General features: G+C 34.2%; 3 protein-coding genes across 4 annotated transcripts; 1 reads left to right on the forward strand and 2 right to left on the reverse strand.

Moving 5' to 3' along the window:
• Positions 1-633: 633 nt before the first annotated feature.
• Positions 634-4802, reverse strand: LOC118052617 (uncharacterized). The gene is made up of 9 exons (XM_035063614.2): positions 4361-4802; positions 4078-4249; positions 3880-3995; positions 2942-3793; positions 2590-2838; positions 2345-2505; positions 2016-2243; positions 1744-1893; positions 634-1438 (listed from the first exon to the last, which is right to left on the reverse strand). The coding sequence occupies exons 1-9, from the start codon at positions 4584-4586 to the stop codon at positions 1157-1159; spliced, it is 2436 nt and encodes an 811-aa protein (XP_034919505.1). The 5' UTR covers positions 4587-4802; the 3' UTR covers positions 634-1156.
• A 4367-nt stretch (positions 4803-9169) lies between these two features.
• Positions 9170-15844, forward strand: LOC118052678 (vacuolar protein sorting-associated protein 35B). Of its 2 annotated transcripts, XM_035063681.2 has the most exons (22): positions 9170-9392; positions 9470-9566; positions 9653-9776; positions 9894-10079; positions 10240-10327; positions 10540-10596; positions 10688-10777; positions 10886-11008; positions 11392-11466; positions 11541-11600; positions 12000-12116; positions 12321-12560; positions 12640-12705; positions 12817-12906; positions 13196-13285; positions 13596-13685; positions 13977-14045; positions 14387-14467; positions 14608-14715; positions 14819-14922; positions 15175-15288; positions 15381-15844. In XM_035063681.2, the coding sequence occupies exons 1-22, from the start codon at positions 9300-9302 to the stop codon at positions 15589-15591; spliced, it is 2373 nt and encodes a 790-aa protein (XP_034919572.1). In that variant the 5' UTR covers positions 9170-9299; the 3' UTR covers positions 15592-15844. The 2 variants fall into 2 exon arrangements, with proteins under 2 accessions (XP_034919572.1, XP_034919573.1); XM_035063682.2 differs by lacking the exon at positions 9170-9392 and having other exon boundaries at positions 9911-10079.
• A 697-nt stretch (positions 15845-16541) lies between these two features.
• Positions 16542-19338, reverse strand: LOC118052679 (rac-like GTP-binding protein ARAC5). Its single transcript, XM_035063684.2, has 7 exons — positions 19224-19338; positions 18601-18688; positions 18406-18515; positions 18246-18309; positions 17473-17537; positions 17291-17356; positions 16542-17206 (listed from the first exon to the last, which is right to left on the reverse strand). The coding sequence occupies exons 1-7, from the start codon at positions 19320-19322 to the stop codon at positions 17108-17110; spliced, it is 591 nt and encodes a 196-aa protein (XP_034919575.1). The 5' UTR covers positions 19323-19338; the 3' UTR covers positions 16542-17107.
• Between the last annotated feature and the right edge of the window lie 4050 nt (positions 19339-23388).

A 23388-nucleotide genomic window follows, 5' to 3' on the forward strand; every position in this document is an offset into this window, starting at 1 on the left:
AGCTGGCATTGAGAAGGCCTATCCTGATGCGTCTGTTGATGGGGTAGGGGTAGGGTTCCTCTCTACTATGGGAATAGCGGATTCTTTCTCAGGAGCCTCAAATTATTGAAACTTCTTTGGGGTCTAGAATGTATGATGATGAGACGCGGAAAGCAGAATCACTTTACCAAGATTTGATTGCGAATTTAAAGGATTTTTTTTTTTATCATTTTGAGCTAAACAATCCTGATTTTGGGACACAACAAAGCAAGAACATGGGTGCCAAAGATTGAAAGTTTGCCATGGTGTCTCATGTCATGCTGAATCTACGTCAAGGCTGCGTGCACAGTACCTGCCGGAGGCTGATGTTCAGGAAAATACTGAGCATGGTCAAGAACTTGTAAGACGTTCATGGTGGCCAGTGCTTTTTTTTGTTAAGGTGTCCATGAATGAGCCTCTGTTGGGCACTGCTAGTGTCAGAGCGGGAATTGCGAGTTTGAGATAAGAGGGGCTAGAAGCTGAGAGAGCCGCTGTAATGTTTTTGTATTTCTTCTACATCTAATGCAATTTCCTTTCTATTCTTTTTGCAATCTTGTGTTCATTTTCAACCATTGTATAAAATTCTTTCTTTTGCAAATCTAACACAGGCCCATATACGGTCAATCTTATGGACAGTTTAAAGCCATATAAATCTTCAAATATAATCAAACCATTGGATCATTCCCAGAACATGGGCTGTTCCAGTTCAACCAAAATGCGGTTCTGCTTGGCTCCTTTTTGAACCAGTTTGAATTCTGCTGCCACCCGTTGGTGACTATCATCCTCCCAAACCATTCTTAAGCCTCGATAAACACTCCCTTACTCACTCCACATGAATCTTCCAAGTGTTTTTCACAAGTTCATTTTAATATAGGCCGTTAAGTTCCACAGTGCAAACTGAGACTGGTAGTGAATGGGATTGGGATCTTTCTCATTGAAAAAATAGAAGAAAGAATGGAAAAAATGCTGTATGCAACAAAAGCCTCTTATTTTGGTGCAAACTGAGATCGGTGGTGAAATCCATTACGGCGAAATCACTGTGTATTTCAGTCGTCAACAACCAACCCTCTACTTCACATCCTATATGCCAGCTTCTGGTTGCATCGGAACCAAGCAAGACGGGAATGCAGCAAAATGATCAACCCTGCGATTCTTTCAGGTAGTCTCTCAACATAAAGCGGCTCTTTCGTCCTGCCCTACTTGGCGTAATGACATCAACTCTACTTAATGATGCAGTATCAACACTACTATGTGATGCATCATCATCATTTAATTGCAGAAATGAAGTCTCCAGCCCTGGTTTGCAGCCAAATTCCAGGAAAAGGTCATCTAGTTCCTCATCACTTGACTTTTTTAGATCATTAGCATAGCTGTTCACCCATTCTCCTTCATCCTTTTCACCTCTTAATAGCTCAAGTATCTGGAGCAGGGATGAGTGAAATGAAAGTCCTTGTTAGCTTGAACTCAAATGTTATCAAAGAGAATTGAACCAAGTTAAGCTTCTAATATTTAATTGGCATGGCCAAACAATCTTTAAATTCAAATTTTTCATGTCCACTGTTAGTCAAAACAAATTCTAGAGAAGCCTGCAGCAAAGTCTTGGCAATTTAGCTCGAAGCGTTGGTGATGTTTATGGATTCTTAAACCAAAACCGCATGTGATTTACAGGTTATTTTAACTAGGAAGATATCGCAATTGTAACAGTCCTATATCGCTGTTTAGTACCTGGCTAACTTTAGGACGCAATCTAGCTGTTTGTCTGACACAGAGAGTTGCTGCAAGAACCATTCTTTGCATTTGAACAACGTCAAATTTTCCATTCGTCTTTGGATCCAGCAAAGCTTTTAGATTCCCACTCTCTAATAACGGAGTTGCCTGCATTAGGTTATTCATCAATCTTGTTAGGTCATCCATTGAAACAGTGGTTTTGGGGGACTAAGAAGCAAGAACATCACTAACATCAGCAACCAGTGAAGAGAAAGTGGGAAAACTCTTACCCACTTAATCAGGCTCTCCTGTCCTTTCAGATCTTTGGAAATGATTGGTTTCTTTCCGGTTAACAATTCAAGGAGAACTATGCCAAAGGAGTACACATCAATTTTGTCACTGACCCTCCCATTCATGAAATATTCAGGAGCTATATAACCAAAAGTTCCAACAACATCACTATGTATTGCATATGCTGAATCAGCAGGTCCCCACATGGCAAGCCCAAAATCAGATAACTGCATGGATAGAATTAGAACAGCATCAAGATTACTGTACTTGGAATAAATTTTGCCTTGAAAAGTTGTTTTGATGTGCAACAATTTGTTCGCAAAAGTACCTGTGGCTGAAAATCTTTTGATAGGAGAATGTTCGAAGATTTAACATCTCTGTGAATAACAGGCCGAGAGCATTCGTTGTGAAGATGATTTAGAGCCTCGGCAATCGCAATAGCCACTTTGAACCTCACTTTCCATGGCAATACAGACTTCCTTCTCTTACCTGCATCACCATTGACACTCGAATAACTACACTTATTCCTGCATCATTTCTAAAGAAGCAACCTAGATGCTCAAATATACTTGCCTTGTAGTCTTTCATCTAAGCTCCCCTGGGATAAGAAATCATAGACCAGAATTAAATGGTTATCCTCGACGCATATGCCAATTAGAGGTGTAATGTGCTTATGCTTTAACGAAGACATGATATCTATTTCCAAGGAGAAGTCACTCCATGCTTCCTTGTACTGTTTTAGAATCTTCACTGCCACTTGCTTACCTCCAGGGAGATATCCTTTATATACGTTGCTACACCCTCCCTCTCCGACGAAGTTCTCTGTTGTAGAAAACAAATTCATATCAACAAAACAATTTGTCAAATAAATGAATCTACAACTCCTTGCCTTATCTAGTTGTGCTATTAGAAAAGAGAATTGAACCTGAGGAGAATTGACGAGTTGCTCTCTTCAGCTCCTCATAACCAAACTGTTTGCAGCCAGACGTGCACACTTTAAAGAAACAGTCCATCTTCTTTGGCAGCTTCATTGACGCTGCTAAGCAAGGCCCCATATTCTTATCCTTGTAACCACGCATCTTGTTTTGAACATACCTCTCTACTTCTTTGGAAACAAAATCAATTTGAAATTTCGTAGTTGCTTCTTCAGATCGATCGGTTAGACTCGGAACCCGTTGAACCACTGAAAATTTTTCAGCCTGAGATTCTTGAAAAGATTCTAAAGATGCAGAAGTTTTTACACGGAGAAGAGGCCAGCCAGGCCCTGATCGTGTGGAGTTTTTGGTAAGTACATGATCTGGATGTGAAGAAACTTCCTGCTTAAAGCCAAATCTCGCATCTTCTCCATTGCTGCTGCCATCTCTTGACCGATTTTCAGAGGTATGAAACAATTGGATAACAGTCCCTTCAATCTTGCATTCCTTGACAATAGAATAATCTGTTTTGAGATTAGAAGGAATCTTCGTTTCATTTGAATTCCTTTCGACCAGTGACATATTCCCTACTTCCGAATTTCTCAACGTATCCAGAGCTGAACGATTGGTTCTTGAAAGAAGAGGCCAACCAAGCTCTGTCTCAGGCAGCTCTCTTCTGATTACAGAAATTGATCTAAAAGTAACTTTTGCCTTGTAACCAGTGCTGTCTTTCAAGTAAGCACTGTCATCTCTTGATACCTCTTCAATTCTTCGAAATGTGCAAGAAGTGATTTCATTAACGTCTTCTTCTCTTAAACTGGCATGGTTTGTATCAAGACAAGGCTTAGGATTTAACTTGAAACCTGCAAAATATGATCGAAATCAGAGTCTCTTTTTTTACAACTTTTACTAAATTTTTCCAGAATTAAGTGTGATGAATTAATCAAACCTCCCATCAGTTTAATTAAATCCCTTTTGAGCATTATTTTCGCCTCTTGAGCAGCCCAAACAACGATAGTTGTAGGCAAGTGATTGGCAAAAAACTTATCCCATGAACGCCCGTTCCTGAAAGATATTTAAATGCAAAATCAGAGAGAAACTCAAGAACTTAACCACTTTCTTTTGTAGAATTTCCATCTCAACTCACCTGGGAGAGTTTCCTGGGTTTAGTTCCACTGACAGAGCTGCACAACGCTTTACCGCTTTCTTCAAAACCTTCTGGATAGAGCATGAACTTGAAACAGGACTAACCCTTTTCACCAATCCCTTATAGCATCGTGAACAGTCTTTTGTGCCTAAGCTTTCTTGAAAATCATTATCTTGAGAAGAATACACGAGTAGCAAAGAAGAAAATCAGGAACAGTTCAAAGAGTTAAACCAGTTAGTATTCAAGATTGAAAAAACACATAGACTTTGATTGTAATTAATACCTGAACTGGTGAGCACCTGATGCACAAATTTGGCAACTTCAGGGAGATCACAGTTGAGACACTCTGCACAAGAATTGCCTATCAGGTTTCCATAAAAAACCTGTTCCATTTTCTTCAAATCTTCTGCTAAAATTCCCTCACGAACGCTTAATTCTCCTTTCATTGCGTTCAAGCCTCTCTGGTTCCACCTTAATCTCCAACCTCCCCTAGCATTCATTTTAAGCATGTTTCACATTTCTGCCATTTATGACCATCAGCAATAACACTGGTCCCATATACAGCCCGCCATTACTATTCGCCCCATAGATAGAATATTACATTCTTTTTTTATGAATTCAAACAACAACCAACAGAAAGATTACAATAAGGAAACAACAAAGTAGAAACCATAAACAATTCTAAAGAAACATCTTAGTCATTGATTATATGATTACGAACGCTAAAAAGTGTGACCATAAAGGTAGAGAAGCCCGTATGATAAATTGGTTGAATCTTTAGAAACATGGACAAGTAGACACGGGACCTATGCTTGATGTCGAAAATTTGACTATGTTCTTTGTTTTTATCAAAGCTTACCAAACATTCTTAAATTATATGGACATCAAGACAAAAGATTGCCCGTCATTAGAAGAAAGTTTAGCTTAGCTTCACCGAAATTAAAAGAGAAATAAAAGGTAAAGTCTGCACGTCTCATTCTTTTTTTAATACAAGTCCAACAATCTTCAGTTTTTGACCAAAGTCTACCAAACAAGCAAACCAAAGTCTTTATGTGTTTTGTTTATGAATATCCTCCTTTGACCTGGTCCCAGTTTGGATAATTTTTTTTTTTTTCTTAATTGGTGCTTGTATGATTGTATCTTTATTTTCTTTTCTTTTCTTTTTTGGTTTTTTTTTTGGGATAATCTTATGATTGCATTTTATTTGCCAAAGGTTAAGAAGGTTAAGTATTAATTCCTTAGCTTTTATTTTCTTTTTAGTGTGAGATTGTTTTTGCTGTTCAAGTGTTTTCTAAACTATCTTTTACTAGAAAAAATATTAAATTAATATTTTTAGATGTGTTTTTTAATTTTAATGTATTGATATGAAAAATAAAAATATAAAATATATTATTTTTATTTTTTCAATTAAAAAATACTCTATAAAAATATCATGTAAGACATTAACAACACACAAGTTAGAAAAACTTTAGAGGGTAAAATGTTACCCAAAAAAAGAAAAGGAGAGGTTTTTTTTTTTTAGGGGGGGTTAATCTTGAGCTTTTTAGTGTTTTATTCGCATCATCATTCTTTTCTTTTTTTAAAAAATAAATAAATTATTGCACTTATCATTGAGCCCCACTAATATTCTTTATTTATTTTTTAAAATTATATTTATTATAAATTTTAAAAAATCTGTTGAAATTGCCAATATACTTAATTTATTATATACAAATCAAACATCATTAACATTTCACTCTTCAACTAGTTTCTTACACCTTTAACATTTAACCCTCGAGTACTTAATTTAATTTTTAACTCTAACAAGAAAAAAAAAAAAAAAACTAAATTGAACACTTGAATCAAACAAGCGATGCGTCGCTATATCTTGGATATCAACCATGACACGTCGTTTATTTAGGTAAAACTCATTTTTGTAGATCACATGTTCCCCAGTATCAAACGACAGGGTCGTTATCCGAGTTCCTATGGCAGAGCGACATGTCACCCGTTAGCCTTAGATGGGTTGTTTAATTTAATGAGAAAAATCTCACATTATTCCCTCTCAATTTAATTTGTAGGAAATTAGGAATTGTTTAATAACTTCAATGTACTTTTTTGTTTCTGCTAAGAATAGATGCGTCCGAAGATAATCATGCCAACATCTAAGTTTACTCTAACTTTGCATTCAGAGATAAACAACGAAGAAAACAATCAATATACAAATTAATTAGTTAATCATCATTTAAATTACATTTAAACAATTTACCAAATTTTAATAATAAAATTAAACTATCAGTATGGAGTTTTTTATATATTTTTTATTATTTAATGTTTTTTTAGTTTTTTTCTATTTAAAATGAAAATTTCTCTTAGTTTATTTTTTCTATTCAATATTATTAATATTTTTTCTAGTTTTTTTATATATAAATTGTTGTAATAGTTTTTTGGCAAGTGAAGGCATGAATAAATAAAAATTGAATATTTTTTTTGACTCCCGTATTTATGTTTTTTTTTAGGGTTTTGACATGTAACAAACTCATTTTATTTTTTGCTCTCATCTGCATTAATTGATATCATATCTTTAATAAATTTTTTTGTTTTATTGTGTGCTACAGAACAACTATAGCTGGAAAAAAATTGTACAATAAAACGTATTTGTGTAGGAGATGATGGAGAGATTTCTCCTTAAAAAAAAATCATCAAAGATCTAATGTGTTATTTATATTTGTGTCAGTTATTATCACTTAAAATATTAATAATGAGAACCTGTTAAAATACCTGGATAAGGATGTTGTTTTAGGGATCTATGATAGGTTAACTTGCAAAAAAAACCAATGTTAGAACCATGAAAAATCTTGATGAAAATAATTTTTAATTGCATACTAAGTTCCTTCCAACTTGAGACACTAATGTAGGTATTTTTTAAAAAAAATATATATTTTTTTTATTTTTATTTTTATTATGATATTTTTTTTCTATTTTAATATGATATTTTTTCTATTTTATGTTTTTATTCAATATTATTAGAGTTTTTTAGTTTTTTTTTTTCTTTATAAAAAACTGTAATAGCTTTTAGGTAAGTGAAGATATAAATAAATAAAAATTAAATATTTTGATTGTCTTTTTATATTTATAGTATTTTTTATTTTTTAAAAATTTAATTAGTAACGAATCTCTTTATTATTCACTCTCATCTACATTAATATTTTATACATCATATATATGCTTAAAGTATATTGATTTTTTTTAGCCCCGTCGCAATGTGCGGGCGCCCGCCTTGTGCTAATTACCGAGTGAAGTGAATCATTTCTCGTTGTCTCTAATTCTGAAAGAATATTACAGGCCAAACCCACATTTGTTTAAAGAGAAAAGTAGGCCATAAGCAATGAGGCTCATCCATAGCCCAACCCATTATCCCTCGGCCTCTTTTCCTTAAAATTACGCTCACAGCCCTCCGAACTCTATGAAAAAAAAAACACATTATTATTATTATTAACATTAATTCAACGTATACAAAAAAGCCTTCACATTTTACTATAAATAATGAACAGTTTCATTTTAATCCTTTAATTTTTTAAAAAAATTTAATTTCAAACTTAGTTTTTTTTTTCAAAAAAAAAATTATCTCTCAATATTGAATTTATTAAATATTAAACTTTGTAACATGTTACAATTTATTTTTTATTTTTTTTTTTATTAAGTTATCTCAGTTTAATAGTCCAAAATCACGAGTTTTGTGTGTTAACTCAATATTTTTTTATTTTTTAAAAAAAAAATCTCAACTTCATTTTTCAACATTAAATTAATTGAGAATTAAATTTCATAGTTGTTTTTTTAATTTATTTTCCATGAAGATATCTTCATTTCTTAACTCGGATTTAACAAGTTAATTCGAGTTAACTTTGATTATTTTTTTTAACATATACTGAAAGGCCTTGACATTTTTATTGTAGTGATGAACAATGAAATGTCAAAACCTTTTTCACTTTGATCCTCTTATTTTAATTTTTAAAGAATAATTATTCTTCAATATTAGATTTATTAGGTATTAAACATCATAATTTATTTTAATTTGATTTCTATAAAGTTATTCTCATTTCATGACCCGAGTTACAAGTTTTGCAAATTAGCCATGCTAACTTTGTATTTTTGAATAATTTTTTCCCAGCTTTATCATTCAATATTGAGTTTATCGGGAATTGAACTTCATAGTTGTTTTTTTATTTGCTTTATATGAGATTTTTCATGATCTCATGGTCCGAAGCGTGAGTTTTGTGGGTTAGATAAGTTGGGCCAGTTTGTTTTTTAATTTCATTAATCAACATTAGGTTGATTTGAAACTAAACTTTATATATTTTTTTTTTATTTTTTTCTATGAAATTATCCATGTTTCTTGATTTAAATTTGATAGGTTAACTCAAGTTGACTCAAATTATCTTTTGTTTTTCAAATTGATCCCTCGATATTATATTTGATTGAGAATCAAGCTTCATAATTTTTGTATATGCTTTCTATTCAGTTATTATGATTTTATGATTTAAATCACGGATTAGCCCAGATTAACTCAGGTGATTATTTTTGTTTTTTTTAGATGATTTTTTTTAATTTTATCATTTAATATTGGATATGTTGAGAGTTAAATTTCATAATCTATTTTGATTTATGTTCTATGAGATTATCTTGATCTCAAAACTTAGATTATGATTTTGATTAGTTGACTCAGATGTTTTTTTTTTTTAATTTGACTGCTCAATATCGAATTGACTGAGATTTAAATTTTATAATTTATTTTATATGAAATTATTTCAGTCCCATGATTCATGTTTAATATATTAATCCAGATTGATTCAGGTTCTTTTATTAGTTTAATTTTATTTTAAATTTTATTATTTGTTGATTGAAAATTAAATTTTATATTTTTTTATTTGTTTTATAGAAAATCTATAACATGTTATTTCAATATTTATAAAAAATAGTTTTCTTATTTTTTTTAATCAAACTATTCTGGTTGTCCGAATTTTTGTACATTATTTAATATTTTTATGCTAAAAAAAATAAAATAGTGCAGTCTAGTTATTATTTTAATTACATTCACACCCTTCGGTTTTTTCTTTCCATTGGTATTTCCATTTGTGACTTGCCAGCCAGGCATCGTCACTGTATTGATTTCTTCAAACTCAAACTCACTGCAACTTCCTGATCCAAACAAGAACCGCAGAGAGGAAGAAACGGAGAACACAATGATCTTAGCCGGAATAGAAGACGAAGACAAATGGCTAGCAGAAGGAATTGCCGGCATTCAACACAACGCCTTTTACATGCATCGCGCTCTGGTAATCAATTAAACTTTGCAATCTCACTTAATTTCCATTCCGAAACCCTAATTTTGCTCTCGATTTTTAAATCTCAGGACGCGAACAATCTCCGAGACGCTCTCAAATGTTCAGCTCTAATGCTATCAGAGCTTCGAACTTCTAAACTCTCTCCTCACAAATACTACGATCTCTGCACGTTTCTAACCCTAATCTCTGGACTTAATTTCTCTAATTCTTCGAAATGATTTGAATTAAAAAATTTATTTATTTATTGTTAGATATGAGAGCGTTTGATGAATTGAGGAAACTAGAGATGTTTTTCAAAGACGAGAGTAGACATGGCGTTTCGATTGTTGATTTATACGAACTTGTGCAACATGCTGGAAATATATTGCCTAGACTGTAAGTTGCATATGTAATTTGTGCTGCTGCTGCTGCTTTTCTCTCTCTTTTTTTTCTTTTTTTTTCTCCTTTTTTTTCCTTTCTGGTTGAAGTTGGCATTGTTGAAATTTTTAACAGGTATCTACTGTGTACAGTAGGATCGGTGTATATCAAATCGAAGGAGGCTCCGGCTAAGGATGTGCTCAAGGATCTTGTAGAGATGTGTCGCGGTGTTCAACATCCGGTTCGCGGATTGTTTTTGAGGAGTTATCTTGCCCAAGCTAGTAGAGATAAGTTACTGGACCTTGGGTCTAAGTATGAAGGGTAAGAGATGTTAGTTTTAGGAATTTGGTGGTAAAGTTTTGTTAGTTTCTTATTGTCATTGACATTGAAGTATATGAGGAATGAACGCATTGATAATTTCACATGATGATTTTTAATTTGCTTTCAATTTGAATTTAGTGTTGTTTTCTTTTTTCTCCAGAGCTGAGGACACAGTAATGGATGCTGTAGAATTTGTGCTGCAAAATTTCACTGAGATGAATAAGCTTTGGGTCCGGATGCAGCATCAGGTTTGATGTATATCTGCTAACACCTGTTTTCCCATTTTTTTTTGTTTTTATATTTTTGAATTGCATAGCACCACAGTACTTGCATGCCATACTGGGTAAAATGGATCATGAGAGCATGATTTTTGGCCATGCAGGTGTTTTGGTGTTTGTGATCATTCATACTCTTTGGTGATCCTGAGTTGAGGCCTTCAATTGGGCTTTCTGGTCTGCAGGGGCCTGTTTGGGTTAAAGAGAAGCTGGAAAAGGAAAGAAGCGAACTTCGTGATCTTGTAAGCATTTAGTCGTTATCTATCACTGAAGAAGCACTCTCCTTGAAACGAACTTATAAGCAATACATGCATCTCATTTCCCCCCCCTCAGGTAGGGAAGAACCTCCATGTTCTTAGTCAGATAGAGGGTGTGGACCTTGCGATTTACAGAGACACCGTTCTTCCCAGAGTTTTAGAGCAGGTCTGATTCTGTCAGTTTCCTTTTGTTGTTTCTCTTTCCATTAGTTTGAAATCTATAAGATCTGTATCTGATGATATGTTGATTTTTCATGTAAATATGCTGTTACAGGTTGTCAACTGTAAAGATGAGCTTGCACAGTATTATTTAATGGACTGCATAATTCAAGTCTTTCCAGATGAGTACCACTTGCAGACCCTTGAGACATTGTTGGGGGCCTGCCCCCAGCTTCAGGTAGATTATTTTCCAGTTCAAGGACTGTTTTGTTCACATATAGGACTAAACACTTCTGATCTTTGGCTGTGGCCATGGTACTTGTAGTTGCCTCAACTATTATATAAAGTACAAGCAAAATAAATTCCTTATAATGGACATTTTTAAAGCCTGGATAGCATTTGCTTTATTATTTAGTTATTCCCGAATTCAATACATTCCCACCCCAAAACCTCAACCACGGCTGGGGGCCCACATTGGTATCTATTTATTTAGTTTTAAGGATTATTAAGTTAATAAATCTATTTTTTTAAGAATATAGACGTTGTATTTGCCTTCTTGTTCCTCTTTTAGTTAAGACCTACATGTTGACATTTTCTCTGTGCGACATTGTCTGGTTCCAGCCAACAGTTGACGTTAAGACAGTGCTATCACGGTTAATGGCAAGATTATCCAATTATGCTGCTTCAAGTGTGGACGTGAGTTATCTTTATGACTCCGACCCTTGTTAGTCATGCTATTGCATTTTTATTAATGATGCCTTATCTTCCAGGTTTTACCTGAGTTCCTGCAAGTGGAGGCATTTGCTAAATTGAGCAGTGCTATTGGAAAGGTAAATTTCTTCCAAGTAAAAGTAGAAGATAAGGGTTTAATACGATGCATGAGAGTGCTTTGAGAAATAGACTCATGGGTTGGTTTTCCCAAAATAGTTATTCTGTCTGCTTCCATATATTTTTATCTTTAAGAGGTGCTGTGTTTACAATGGAAGAGTGTTCTGTTTCGTGCAAGTTGGCTTGTAGGCTAGCCAAAAGGCTTACATCTTATAAAGGTGTTAGACTAAAAACCAACACTAACTTAACATAGTGACAGCAGTCAGTGAATTTCATGACACCCCCTGAAGTTAACTGAAACACTTGAGTCTTTTCATATTTTGCTTTTAATTATGTGTTTATTTTTTATTAGTCTATAATCTTAATCCTTCATAAGTTGATTGGCAACCATTCCATGGCAGGTAATTGAAGCACAGGTTGACATGCCTATTGTTGGAGCCGTTGCTTTGTATGTGTCTCTCCTCACATTTACACTCCATGTGCATCCTGAACGGCTTGATTATGTGGATCATGTACTGGTACGCTTTCTTTTAATAAACGTGAATAATACTCTCATCTGAGCATCTAAGTTTTTCACTGTTGTGCATGGTTTTTAACATGATATTGGCTGGTCAAATTACCACACAAAATTCAGGGCACCTTCTTTTGTCTTCTGTATCAATTGGATCGCGAAGATGTTATTCCACAGAACAATTTTTTATATATTTTTAAATTATTTACAGGGGGCATGTGTTAAGAAGCTCTCTGGAAAGCCAAAACTTGAAGATATCAGAGCAAAAAAACAAATTGTTGCACTTCTGAGTGCTCCATTAGAAAAGTACAACGATATTGTCACTGCCTTGACACTGTCTAATTACCCTCATGTCATGGACTGCCTTGATTATGAAACAAACAAAGTCATGGCTATGGTTATTATTCAGAGCGCTATGAAAAATAACACTCGCATTTCTACTGCTGACAAGGTAAAGTGTCCCTACATATTCAAATCTCATGCATTATCCTTTGCAAATATGGTAATCTTTGCTGTTATTCTCTTTTTAGGTTGAGGTGTTGTTTGAACTAATAAAAGGGCTAATAAAGGATTTGGATGAGACTGCTACAGATGAGGTGCATGTTGAATGTTTTTTCAGTATGAATTTCATGTTATAAAGTTATGAATGATTAATATTTTATGGATAGCCTGCTTTCTAACACTCCCTTGATCTGCGATATAAATAGCTCGATGAGGAGGATTTCAAGGAAGAACAAAATTATGTTGCTCGCCTCATACATATGCTTTATAATGATGATTCAGAGGAAATGTTGAAGGTAAGCTGTTGGTTTAGAGGTATCCTGCAGGCTTATTAAGATGTTAACTTTACTTTAATAGATTAATAAATTGTTATACAACCACCTATATTATCACTAAAATGAGGAAGTTAGATGAGCTTCTCTTGGAAAAATGTCATATAGTTATACAGTCTTATTAAAATTGAGAATTCAATTGACTGTTAGATCTAAATGTTTGGAGCCTTGAGGTTACAATGTTTAGGTCCTGTACTATCATACAATTTACCTTATTTAATTTTCTCAATAAAAAGAGTCTCTTTTCATTCAGATTATATGTGCTGTGAGGAAGCATATAATGGCTGGAGGATCGCAACGATTACCTTTTACTGTTCCGCCTCTCATATTTTCTGCACTCAGGGTATGTTTCTTCTCATATCTCTGCAAGCTTGCCAGATTGTATGCCTGATTTTGATTTAAATGATTCAATTTAGCACAGAGTGTGTGACATTGCATATTGCAATCTTTTGAATCAACCCTGCTATGGTTAAGAAGCGCTTGGCTATTCACATAGGACAAGCTTTTTGGAGGGAGAAAAATTGGTCTTAAGGATTCTAGATTTCTGAGACTTAAAGAATAGTGTTTGGTTTAACTTTGTGATCTCTGATGTCATAGCACCACTGCCTACTCTCTTGAACTGAATTTTCATTGGAATTCTGTGTGGTTCCTAGTTGGTGAGAAAGTTGCAAGATCAGGATGGAAATGTAGTGGGAGAAGAAGAGCCTGCAACGCCTAAGAAAGTTTTTCAGCTCCTGAATGAGGTAAATCTATATAAGCAATCTTTTATTGCTGTTAAGAGGTCCCATGGTTAATGTCTTTACATGTTTGACTCCTCATTGCCCTATATAAATTGTTCTTTCACCAGTTGAGTTTTGCTACCTTTTCCGGAGAATTTCCTTGCCAAAAGTGTATTCATATTCCATCTCTTTTTTCTCTTGCATTCTTATCAACCTATTGCTGCCTTGCTGGTCATGTGTTCCTTGTTCATATTCCTTTCTTTGATAAAACTCATCTTCTTGATGCTTACAGTATGTTTTATCTGTTTTTATCAGACAATCGAGGCTCTTTCATCTGTTTCCTCACCTGAGCTGGCATTAAGGTTATACTTGCAATGTGCTGAGGTATACCATGGCTAAACTTGGTACTGCAGAAAATTGACCTGGAAATGATTAAAGGAATAATTTTTTGTTCAATAAAAAAAAATGAAAGAGAGAGAAAAAGAAAAGGAAAGAAAAAAACAGCTGTCAAATTCATGCACATGTGCACCCATACACTGGCATTTTAAACGAGGGGAAAAGGGCTGTTATTTAATTTTTTCTGGTCTAAAAGGCTATAATGTCATTTTACTATATCACCTTTGCTTTTATCATCTCTTATAAGGGAAATCTTTTCTGCTCACACTTTGCTATAATGTCATTTTACATTTTTGACCTCTATTTTGTTGTTCTATGGTAATAATCAGGCTGCCAATGACTGTGATCTTGAGCCAGTTGCTTATGAGTTTTTTACACAGGCATTCATATTATATGAGGAAGAAGTTGCGGTAACTTGTGAACCATTTCCTTTTGCCAGAGCCACTCAGACAGAGTGACTCTCTGTGCATGCTCTTGAAATAAAGATTGTTGTGGGTCACGTTTACCCAATTTAATTTTTTATATATTTACATCTATATGTTTCTTTCAGGACTCCAAGGCTCAGGTGACTGCATTACATCTAATAATTGGGGCTCTCCAGAGGATGAATGTATTTGGTGTTGAGAACAGGGACACTCTGACACACAAGGCCACGGGAGTAATAGTTCTTGTGTATTCTGTTATTACATTGTCATGTCCTTGCAGTTTTTTTCCAAAACCTTTACTGTCTCCTCATTTCTAGATCTTCTTCCCTTTGTCAGCATTCTGCAAAGCTTTTGAAGAAACCTGATCAATGCAGAGCAGTCTACGCATGCTCACATCTATTTTGGGTTGATGATCAGGATGGCATCAAGGATGGGGAAAGGTGCTGTACCTTTTTGCTTAAAACCATTTTATTCTACTTGAATAACTGTACAGTTCTATCCATGAACCAATCACTCCTCTGCAAGAACTTGTCCTCGTGATAGGTGGTCCTACTTTTGAACCTGCATTATTGCTACTATTCAATGTTGTCTCCTGGCCAATAGACTTGTATTTCATTTTTGACGAGTTTTAGCTACTTGTATATGTGAAGAACACCTGAGCGGATGACTCCAGATGCCTTCTCTAATTTCAGGGTCCTGCTTTGCCTCAAGCGTGCCTTGAGGATTGCAAATGCAGCTCAGCAGATTGCCAATGCAACAAGGGGTTGCAGTGGACCAGTCTCACTGTTTGTTGAGATATTAAACAAGTGAGTAGCTCAGATCTGTAATTTTAATCTTATTATTCACATGTCACATATCCTCTGGCATTGTATGATAATTACGGGGGCACATGCTTCAGGTACCTGTACTTTTTTGAGAAAGGAAGCCCGCAGATTACTAGTGCTGCAATACAAGGACTGATCGAATTAATTACTAATGAAATGCAAAGTGACTCCACCACACCAGATCCAGCATCAGATGCCTTCTTTGCCAGCACAATTCGGTATATTCAGTTCCAGAAACAAAAGGGCGGTGTTATGGGTGAGAAATTTGGGCCTATCAAGGTGTAAGTAAGATGCCTGAAAGATTGGAATCGAGTCAAACTGATTTGTTTGGTTTTCAACAGCAGTAACCGTCCAGGAGTGGTGGTTTGTAAAATTTTCTAATCCAGCATTTGATTTTGTTTTCTTCTTGAACTTTTTTCCCCGAAGTTCAGTAATTATAATTTGTGCATTATTCTGGGTGGGAATGTTTCAAATAATTATTGGTCAGAACATTGTGGTATACAAGGGCCTGTCTTTCTCAGGGTTCGAATTATCTGTACATCTATCATTCATTCCCTATTTATTCGATTATGCATTGAAAAGTTCAAGTATTTTCAATTGTCGCTCGTATAAAAAAGTATTTTCTATTGTGACTCTTAAATAGTGCCTGTTCTTTTTATATCAGATGCCACAAGTACATATCATCCAAAATAGTTTATAGGGTCCCTGCCTTCTGAGAGACATTCAACTTGCACTTAGAAGTTTTTTTTCTCAAGTCATTACACGAATGGCTACTACTATTCATTGTTATAAAACCACCACCCTTGGGCTAGTGAACCCAAGGTGTTCTTTCATGAATTTTTTTGGAAAAAAAGCTGACACATCGTTTTAGAATTTTTTATTAGTTTGCAGGATCAATCAAAGTTTGATCAAGTCGTCAACTTCTAAACTAGTATAAAACCCAGGTCGTGGATCAGTAACTGCCAGGTAGGGTTTTCTAACAATGCTACTCTTATCCTTGTAAAAGAATGCCGCCTTATATTCTTTTATTACACTGGAGTACAATGTTCATCCTATTCCTTGGATGAAATGTTAGCCCGCTAACATATACGATTCTTAAAATATTTTTCAAAATAATACATTTTTTTATCTTAAAAAAAATTAAAAACTTTCAAAAATACCAAATGAAGCCTTCAAAAGGAATGAACTTAATGAAATAATAGCACTAACCAGCATGGTGCTATAATGACACTAGCAACACAACGAGGCATAATCATTACTATGGCCAATTATCATGACCGGTCCGGAGCTGAAGATGGCCATTTCCAGAAAAAAAATAAAAAAAATACAGAATAACTCAAACCACCATTTAGGTTAAGAGGAAATCCGAAATAGAGAATTACATTAGTTGAAACCGGATGCAAAATAACCATCACTGTCGTTACAATCCGCTGCGGAATAAGATACGAATTGGGCCAGAAATTCTGCAAGCCTCGGATAGGAGGCCAGCCCGCGCCAGGAGACAGTACTTCCACAGTAGGACCAGCCCATCCAAGTTAAAACGAGAGTCGAGTTTAGATACGACACGCCACATAAAAAAGAAGAGAATGTTTGTGCAGTTCAATTCCAGACCATGAGACTGATGAAAACAAGAAACAATCAATCTGGTGTTTTCATGGAGGTCCCTAGAATATCAGTCAAGACTATACAACACTTCCTGCTTCCTTGCTGGGCGTAAGGAATAGAGAAAGGTGTGTGACACTGCAGTGAGTGGCAGGCAAGCCATCTTCTATTCTGTCAAACCTAATCATGCCTTCGTCAGTTACAATATGGAGCAAGCCTTCTGCCCCCTTTTCTTCTTCTTTTGCTTTGGAGGCTGGAGCACCACCTTGATGGCTGCGTCAAAAACCGCCTTCACATTCTGAAATTACAACAGAAATCCTATCAATGGCAATGGGCATAGACAAAGTGCATGTAGAGAGCAAGATGAAGAGGACGTCTGTACCTGCTGTGTTTTTGAACTGCATTCGATGTAGAAAGGAGCTCCAATAAGTTTTTTCAATTCCTCTCCCTTCAGCAAAAGCAAAGCCACGATGACAAATTAATGATAGGAACTTACACGAAGAAATTTTTGGTGTGTGGAGTGTTGGGGGAAAAGGCAGATGCTTGAGGATGGTCATTTTTTACCTGGGCAGTATTAATCGGCACTGCACCAGGATGGTCAACAAAGAACTGCTTATCTTCCCGGAGATCTACAAATTGAAAATGAACATAATTATAAAAAAAAAATGTTGGCTTTGAGAAACATTATTTTGCGACAAATTTTAGTCAACTAGGAATGGGGAGGGTTACTCATTTTCAAAAATTGCATACAGCATAATCAAGCACTAGTATAAAAAAATTAAGTCTTCGTGAAATTTTTCATGACAGATGTAAAGAACAAACAGCCAATAACCCTAGTCGGCAAACTCAACTAATACCAAGTCATTTTCCATCTTAAATAACAGATACGACATTTAAATGGATGCCAATAGACAGAAGAGAATGGAGCATTAAAACCTAAAATACATTGAGCTCCCGAAACAGTTGCTACAAGCAACATGCTAAAATTATTACAGCCAAACACTCTCAAAAGGCATTAAATGAGAAATCTTCCACAAGCACACACCAATCTGTGCAACAACAGGTAATACTAAGGAGCAACATGTCAAAATTTATTACACGTACCAATATGAAAGAAGCAGTGTGAAAAGGAAAAGAAGTGATGTGTTGTGTTGTGCAGTTATGAAAGCTATGATATGCCTGGCATAATTGCTCAAGGGTAAGGGACAGTGATTTGTTCATTAAATTTGATGCAGTAGTCCTATAACAGTAGCTTTGCGTGTAAAGTCCAACCAGCTTGGGAAAACAAATTTAGATACCCCATCGTGATTAAGAGGTGGTGATAGAGAAAGTCTTACCAAGTTTTGTTCCAACGAGAATAATTGGAACCCCGGGAGCATAATGCCTCAGTTCTGGAATCCACTGAAATGGAAAGCCAGTAAAGAGTTTATCAGCACAAAGAAATATAGAGATGTAATATCACAGGAATTTAATCAAAAGAGATATCCATGAACAAACCTTTTTGGCAACATTTTCATAGCTGGCCTTGCTAATTAAAGAGAACGCAAGAATAAAGACATCTGCCCCTCGATAACTCAAAGGTCTTAATCTATTGTAGTCCTCTTGACCTGTTCAATGAAATTCTTTAAACTAAACACAAGAAAGCACTCCAGCTCATAAAATGCATAGCAAGATTGCGCAAAGACAAATTACCAGCTGTATCCCATAATCCTAAGTTGACAGTGTTTCCATCCACAACCACATTTGCACTGAAGTTGTCAAAAACAGTTGGTACATAGTCCTGTTATTGCAAAAAACTACATAATATCACATTAACAGCCGGAAAAGTATCCCCACGACTCTTTTTACCAGAAAGCACAAATCACACTGCACAGCATGCTCCAAATAATTCCTAAAAATTCACTGATGACGCCAATGTACATTGAAATATGCCCAAATATTCTTCAAAATTCAGCAACGAATAATTCCCAATCTAGAAAACCAAAACTAATAATTCGAAATTCCAGAGTCAAATAATTACACGCACAATCATTGCATTTATCATGACATGTCAACAGGAACCCTAAATTTTCCAGTTCAAATCTAATTTCTACCCTAAATGATAAACCAAAAAAAGAACACTAAAAAAATGCAAAAAAAAAAAAAAAAAAAGAATATTCAGTAAAGTTGCTTGCTATTTAAATTATTACAAATTAAAACAAGATAATTACAGAAAATGCTTGAAATTAAATTCTAACGTCAAGCAATATAAAAAGATCTCCACAAAAACACAATGTGCGAAATTACGAAAGAGGACAGGGGGAGAGAGAGAATACCGTAGGGAAAGTATTGCTGGTGTAGGAAATAAGCATACAAGTTTTGCCAACAGCACCGTCGCCGACAGTCACGCACTTAATGAACCTGGACGCGCTCATTTCAACCGTCCGATCTCTTCACTTACCACTACTTCTTCTTCTTCTTCAATGCCTCTGATTCCTCCTTTGCCTCTCTTTTCTCCGATCAGAACTTGAAGTCGATAACAGTGACCTTGACTCGTGATTGTTCGTTACAAGTTCAAGAAAAAGAGGAAGCGAGCGAGCGGGGGAGAGAGAGGGGGAGGAGGAGAGGGAACAATATTTTGCGGTAGAGACGTTTGTTTGGGATTGGCTGACCTAGACAACCATTTGCCAGCTAAGGTGTGTCTGTCTAACCACTCCTGATAGTCTCTCTCTCTCTCTCCCCGCCCCGCCCTTTTTTTTCTTTCTTTTTACTAAATTCCTAATATTTAATACTTTAATAACAAAAATTTTTAATTAAAATGTAATTAATGTTTTTTCATTTAATACAGAAAACGTTTTCTGATTTATTTATTTATTTTTGCCTTTTTTTCTTCTTCTTACGGCCATTTATTTAAGAGTAAGTTACACAGGAAACATTTTTGTGTGAGGAAATTGATTTTTTTTATTTATCTATCTTATGTAGTGTGGTATTGCTTGAGGATAAAAGTACGTTTATAAGTTATTTTTTTTATAAATAATTTGTGATAAAAATAAATTAAAACGATTATAAGTTAAAAGTATATATGGTAAAAACAGTTGAAATCAATTTTTTTAATAAGATACGCAGTATAAGTTAAAACTTAGAACTGACTTTTAACTTTTATTTAAATCAAAATATGATTTTAATTTTTAAATAATCTTTTTATTTAAGTAAAAACTTATAACTCTTCGACAAGTTAATGCTAGTGCAGTGGAATTTATTCTTTCTTTCTTTTGGGTATTTGAATTCTGGATTTAAATTTTTTAGTGCAGTGGAATTTGTATAACTGATGGATATTTTGTGTGTGTTTAGAAGTATGGTTGTGATTGTTTTTATTTGAAAATGTATTAAAATAATTTTTTTTTTATATTAGCATATAAAAATAATCTGAAAATATTTAAAAAATATTAATTTAAAATAAATAAAAAAATAATTATTTTTTAAAAATATTTTTAAAACATAAAAGTAAATATGACAACGGTGTAGATGGGTTGGATAGAGCTGTGAAGGCAATAAATAGTGGCAATGGCTGTAGGTGGACAAAGCTACCAATAAATAGACGTAATGGTTGCATTTAAGGTGATGATAATGGTAGATCGATCTCTCGGAGAAAAGTACCAATAAAGTTAATGCTAAATAAATAGGCTGACAAGTCCTCCGAATTTAATTCTATCTTTTATGAAAAGAAATGATTGCCACTGAACTTCGGATCAATTGTTCCCTTCAAGTCATAATTATAAGATTTGAAGTCGGATTTGACTTGGCCAATCTTTAAGGTTATGAGCTAGATTATATGATTATGGTTAATAAGATTTTTGAATTGTTTCTTGAAAAATAATTTCTGAAACCTTTTTTTTTTTAAATAATAATGATTTTTTTTTCACCTACCCGAATTAATTAGAATTTAGATCACAGGTGGATTCGATCAACATTTTCAAGTTAAAAAAGATGAGATATACCAGCTGCATTTGAACCACCTGTGAGCTCCATAGCGTGCAATAAGAGCTGATATGAGATTACTTTATTTTAAGCAACGTTTAGAATATGGTTTAAATAATGTTTTTAATTCTCTCTATCAATTAATAATCAGAGGTAGTGGCTGGAAGCAAAATAATGGACCGCCGGCCAAATTGTTGTATGGTATTTTATAGGTCATGGCATCATGTCAAGAATGTTTGGTAATCTCAGCTCTGATTTATATTTGAAAGAGAGAAATCCAGCTCCACTAATTGCTTGATTAAGTATATAATTAATCCATAATCTGCAAAAGCAGACGGGGAGATCAGCCTGTCAGCAAGATTAAAGAGCTTGTAAGTTTGTGGCCTACCAAGCACCAATCCCTCCAACAACTTCCTCGGCTGATATCCACTTGGTTCTAGCTTCTTGATTTATGTCCTCGAGACTTGAGCCTGACAAAAGTTTTGAATGATTGGAGCTAGAATAGGAGAAAGTATATGAGTAGGCCCGAGTCTAGACAAAATTTATCCTTCAAAAACCGAACTGGGTTAACCTAGCTTAAATTCTTGACTGATTTTAGCCAAAGCTGTTAGGATCAGATTGATTTTTGCTCGGAAGTTCTTAAGAGTTTATTTTGCAGTATAATTATGGTTGTTTTTTAAATAATTTTTATATTAAAATATATATTAATAATATTATTTTATTTTTAAAAATTATTTTTGATATCAGCAAATTAAAATAATTTAAAAACACTAAAAATATATTAATTTAAAGTTAATAAAAAATATTTTAAATTTTTTCAAAAATATTTTTAAAATGCAAAACCAAACAAACTATAACACAGTATTTTAACAAGGTTTGTATACTTGTCTTGCAACTAATATATTTAGGTAGAGAAAGCTACAATTACACAACAATAAAGTAGGAGAAAATTCAACTCAACTCAACTCATTTCCTATCTCTCAAATCATTTCCTATCTCTAAAATCATCTTGCCAGTATAAGCTGCTGCAGAGCAGCTCTCTCCCTCCCTCTCTTTTCATTCTTCTCAATTGGCTCTACTTTTGTCACGAACCGATTCCCGGATCCATGACCAGCACATAGGCAAGGTTCCCCTCCAAGGTTCCAAACCTATATGAACCCAAACTTACATACAATCCTATCATTTAAACAACTCAATCAGAGTTTAACGCAGCATTAACAACAAAACAAACTTTATAACATAATTCGATTGTTTTAATACAAGAGTTCATATATATTCATAGTTTTGGAGCACTAACTTGACAAAAAAGAATGTCTAAATTACAACCAAAAAGCAGGTTCGAAAGATTCAACAAAAGTGACATGCTATCAAGTTATAAGCCTGAAAAGGATAAATAATGAGAGGGTGAGTTCAACAACTCAATGAGTAGATAACGTTCAATACACACACACGAGGTAATACAGCAATGAGAATATACATATACAATTATGGCTCTAGGCTCTTATTGGAAGGTTTCTTAAATAGGTCATAACAAGAAGATTATATGGTAAAGCTCGTCAAAAAATCAAAATGCAATGAGCATGAGGCTCTGTACTGTGAGATGATCAGTCCACACAGGTTGGTAACTCCCCCGATCAACTAGGGTTCAGATACGATGTGCACAAAGACTAACACTACCCTGTTAGCATGGGTATTCTGACTGACATACCATAGGTTCATAATCATAATCTAACAAACATATTCATATCTCAAAGCTCAACTCATGACATCAATCAAATGAGAAGCTATCAATTCAGAAGTCAATTCAAAATATATGTTGGTTCATATCAAGAATTCAGATTCAATAATTGATCATGCTTTATCATAACAAGGATAATACTCAACATATATATTATCAAGAAGCATGATTCAATTCATATTAACAAATCAAATATTTATACTATTTCTCATGCATATGGAAAATTATCCACTCACCTGACTCAAAAGTAAACAAAAGCCAAAAGCAGACACCGAAGAAAATCCTACTGACGTCCCGCCAGTAGAATATCAGGATTATCTAAATACAAAGAAGACATATTCAAGAATGACTCGAAAGAACATTTAACCTATTTAATACACTTAACTAAGAGTCTATTCCATAACCCTATATGGTTTTTGAACTAACTAGTTAATTTTTTTAAAAACCCAAAATCTAACGGTTTTCCCGAAATTTAATCCATAATAAAAATAACTAATAAAATTGATAATAATTCACTAAATAACCCTTAATTATTCATCAAACTAATATGCAAAAGCTAATATTACAGTTAGAGACTAATCTGGAATTTATCATATTTTTAGGGCCAAATTGTAACTTTTATCAAATGAAGGACCAAACTAAAATTTGTCATAATCCATGAATATACTGAAATTCTGACCTCAATTAATCCTCAATTCTGTCCAGGATGTATCATTATGTTTCAGGGACCATTCTGGAATTTTACTAAATTTTTAGGGTCATTGTAATTTTTGTTAAATTGGAGG

The sequence above is a fragment of the Populus alba genome, chromosome 2 (assembly GCF_005239225.2).
Source record: "Populus alba chromosome 2, ASM523922v2, whole genome shotgun sequence".
Taxonomy (NCBI): domain Eukaryota; kingdom Viridiplantae; phylum Streptophyta; class Magnoliopsida; order Malpighiales; family Salicaceae; genus Populus; species Populus alba.

Bases quoted from the DNA above. Each gene is read 5' to 3' on its own strand.
- LOC118052679 (XM_035063684.2), bottom strand. From the start codon at position 19,322: ATGAGCGCGTCCAGGTTCATTAAGTGCGTGACTGTCGGCGACGGTGCT. The intron at 18,310-18,405 runs GTTTGTTCATGG...TTTCCATTTCAG, and splicing joins ATGAAAATGTTGCCAAAAAG to TGGATTCCAGAACTGAGGCA. The intron at 17,538-18,245 runs GTAAGACTTTCT...TTCAATTTGTAG, and splicing joins TCTCGTTGGAACAAAACTTG to ATCTCCGGGAAGATAAGCAG.
- LOC118052617 (XM_035063614.2), bottom strand. From the start codon at position 4,586: ATGCTTAAAATGAATGCTAGGGGAGGTTGGAGATTAAGGTGGAACCAG. The intron at 4,250-4,360 runs GTATTAATTACA...ATTCTTCTCAAG, and splicing joins TCAGGTGCTCACCAGTTCAG to ATAATGATTTTCAAGAAAGC. The intron at 3,996-4,077 runs GTGAGTTGAGAT...AATATCTTTCAG, and splicing joins AACCCAGGAAACTCTCCCAG to GAACGGGCGTTCATGGGATA.
- LOC118052678 (XM_035063681.2), top strand. From the start codon at position 9,300: ATGATCTTAGCCGGAATAGAAGACGAAGACAAATGGCTAGCAGAAGGA. The intron at 9,567-9,652 runs GCACGTTTCTAA...ATTTATTGTTAG, and splicing joins TCACAAATACTACGATCTCT to ATATGAGAGCGTTTGATGAA. The intron at 10,080-10,239 runs GTAAGAGATGTT...TTTTTTCTCCAG, and splicing joins CTTGGGTCTAAGTATGAAGG to AGCTGAGGACACAGTAATGG.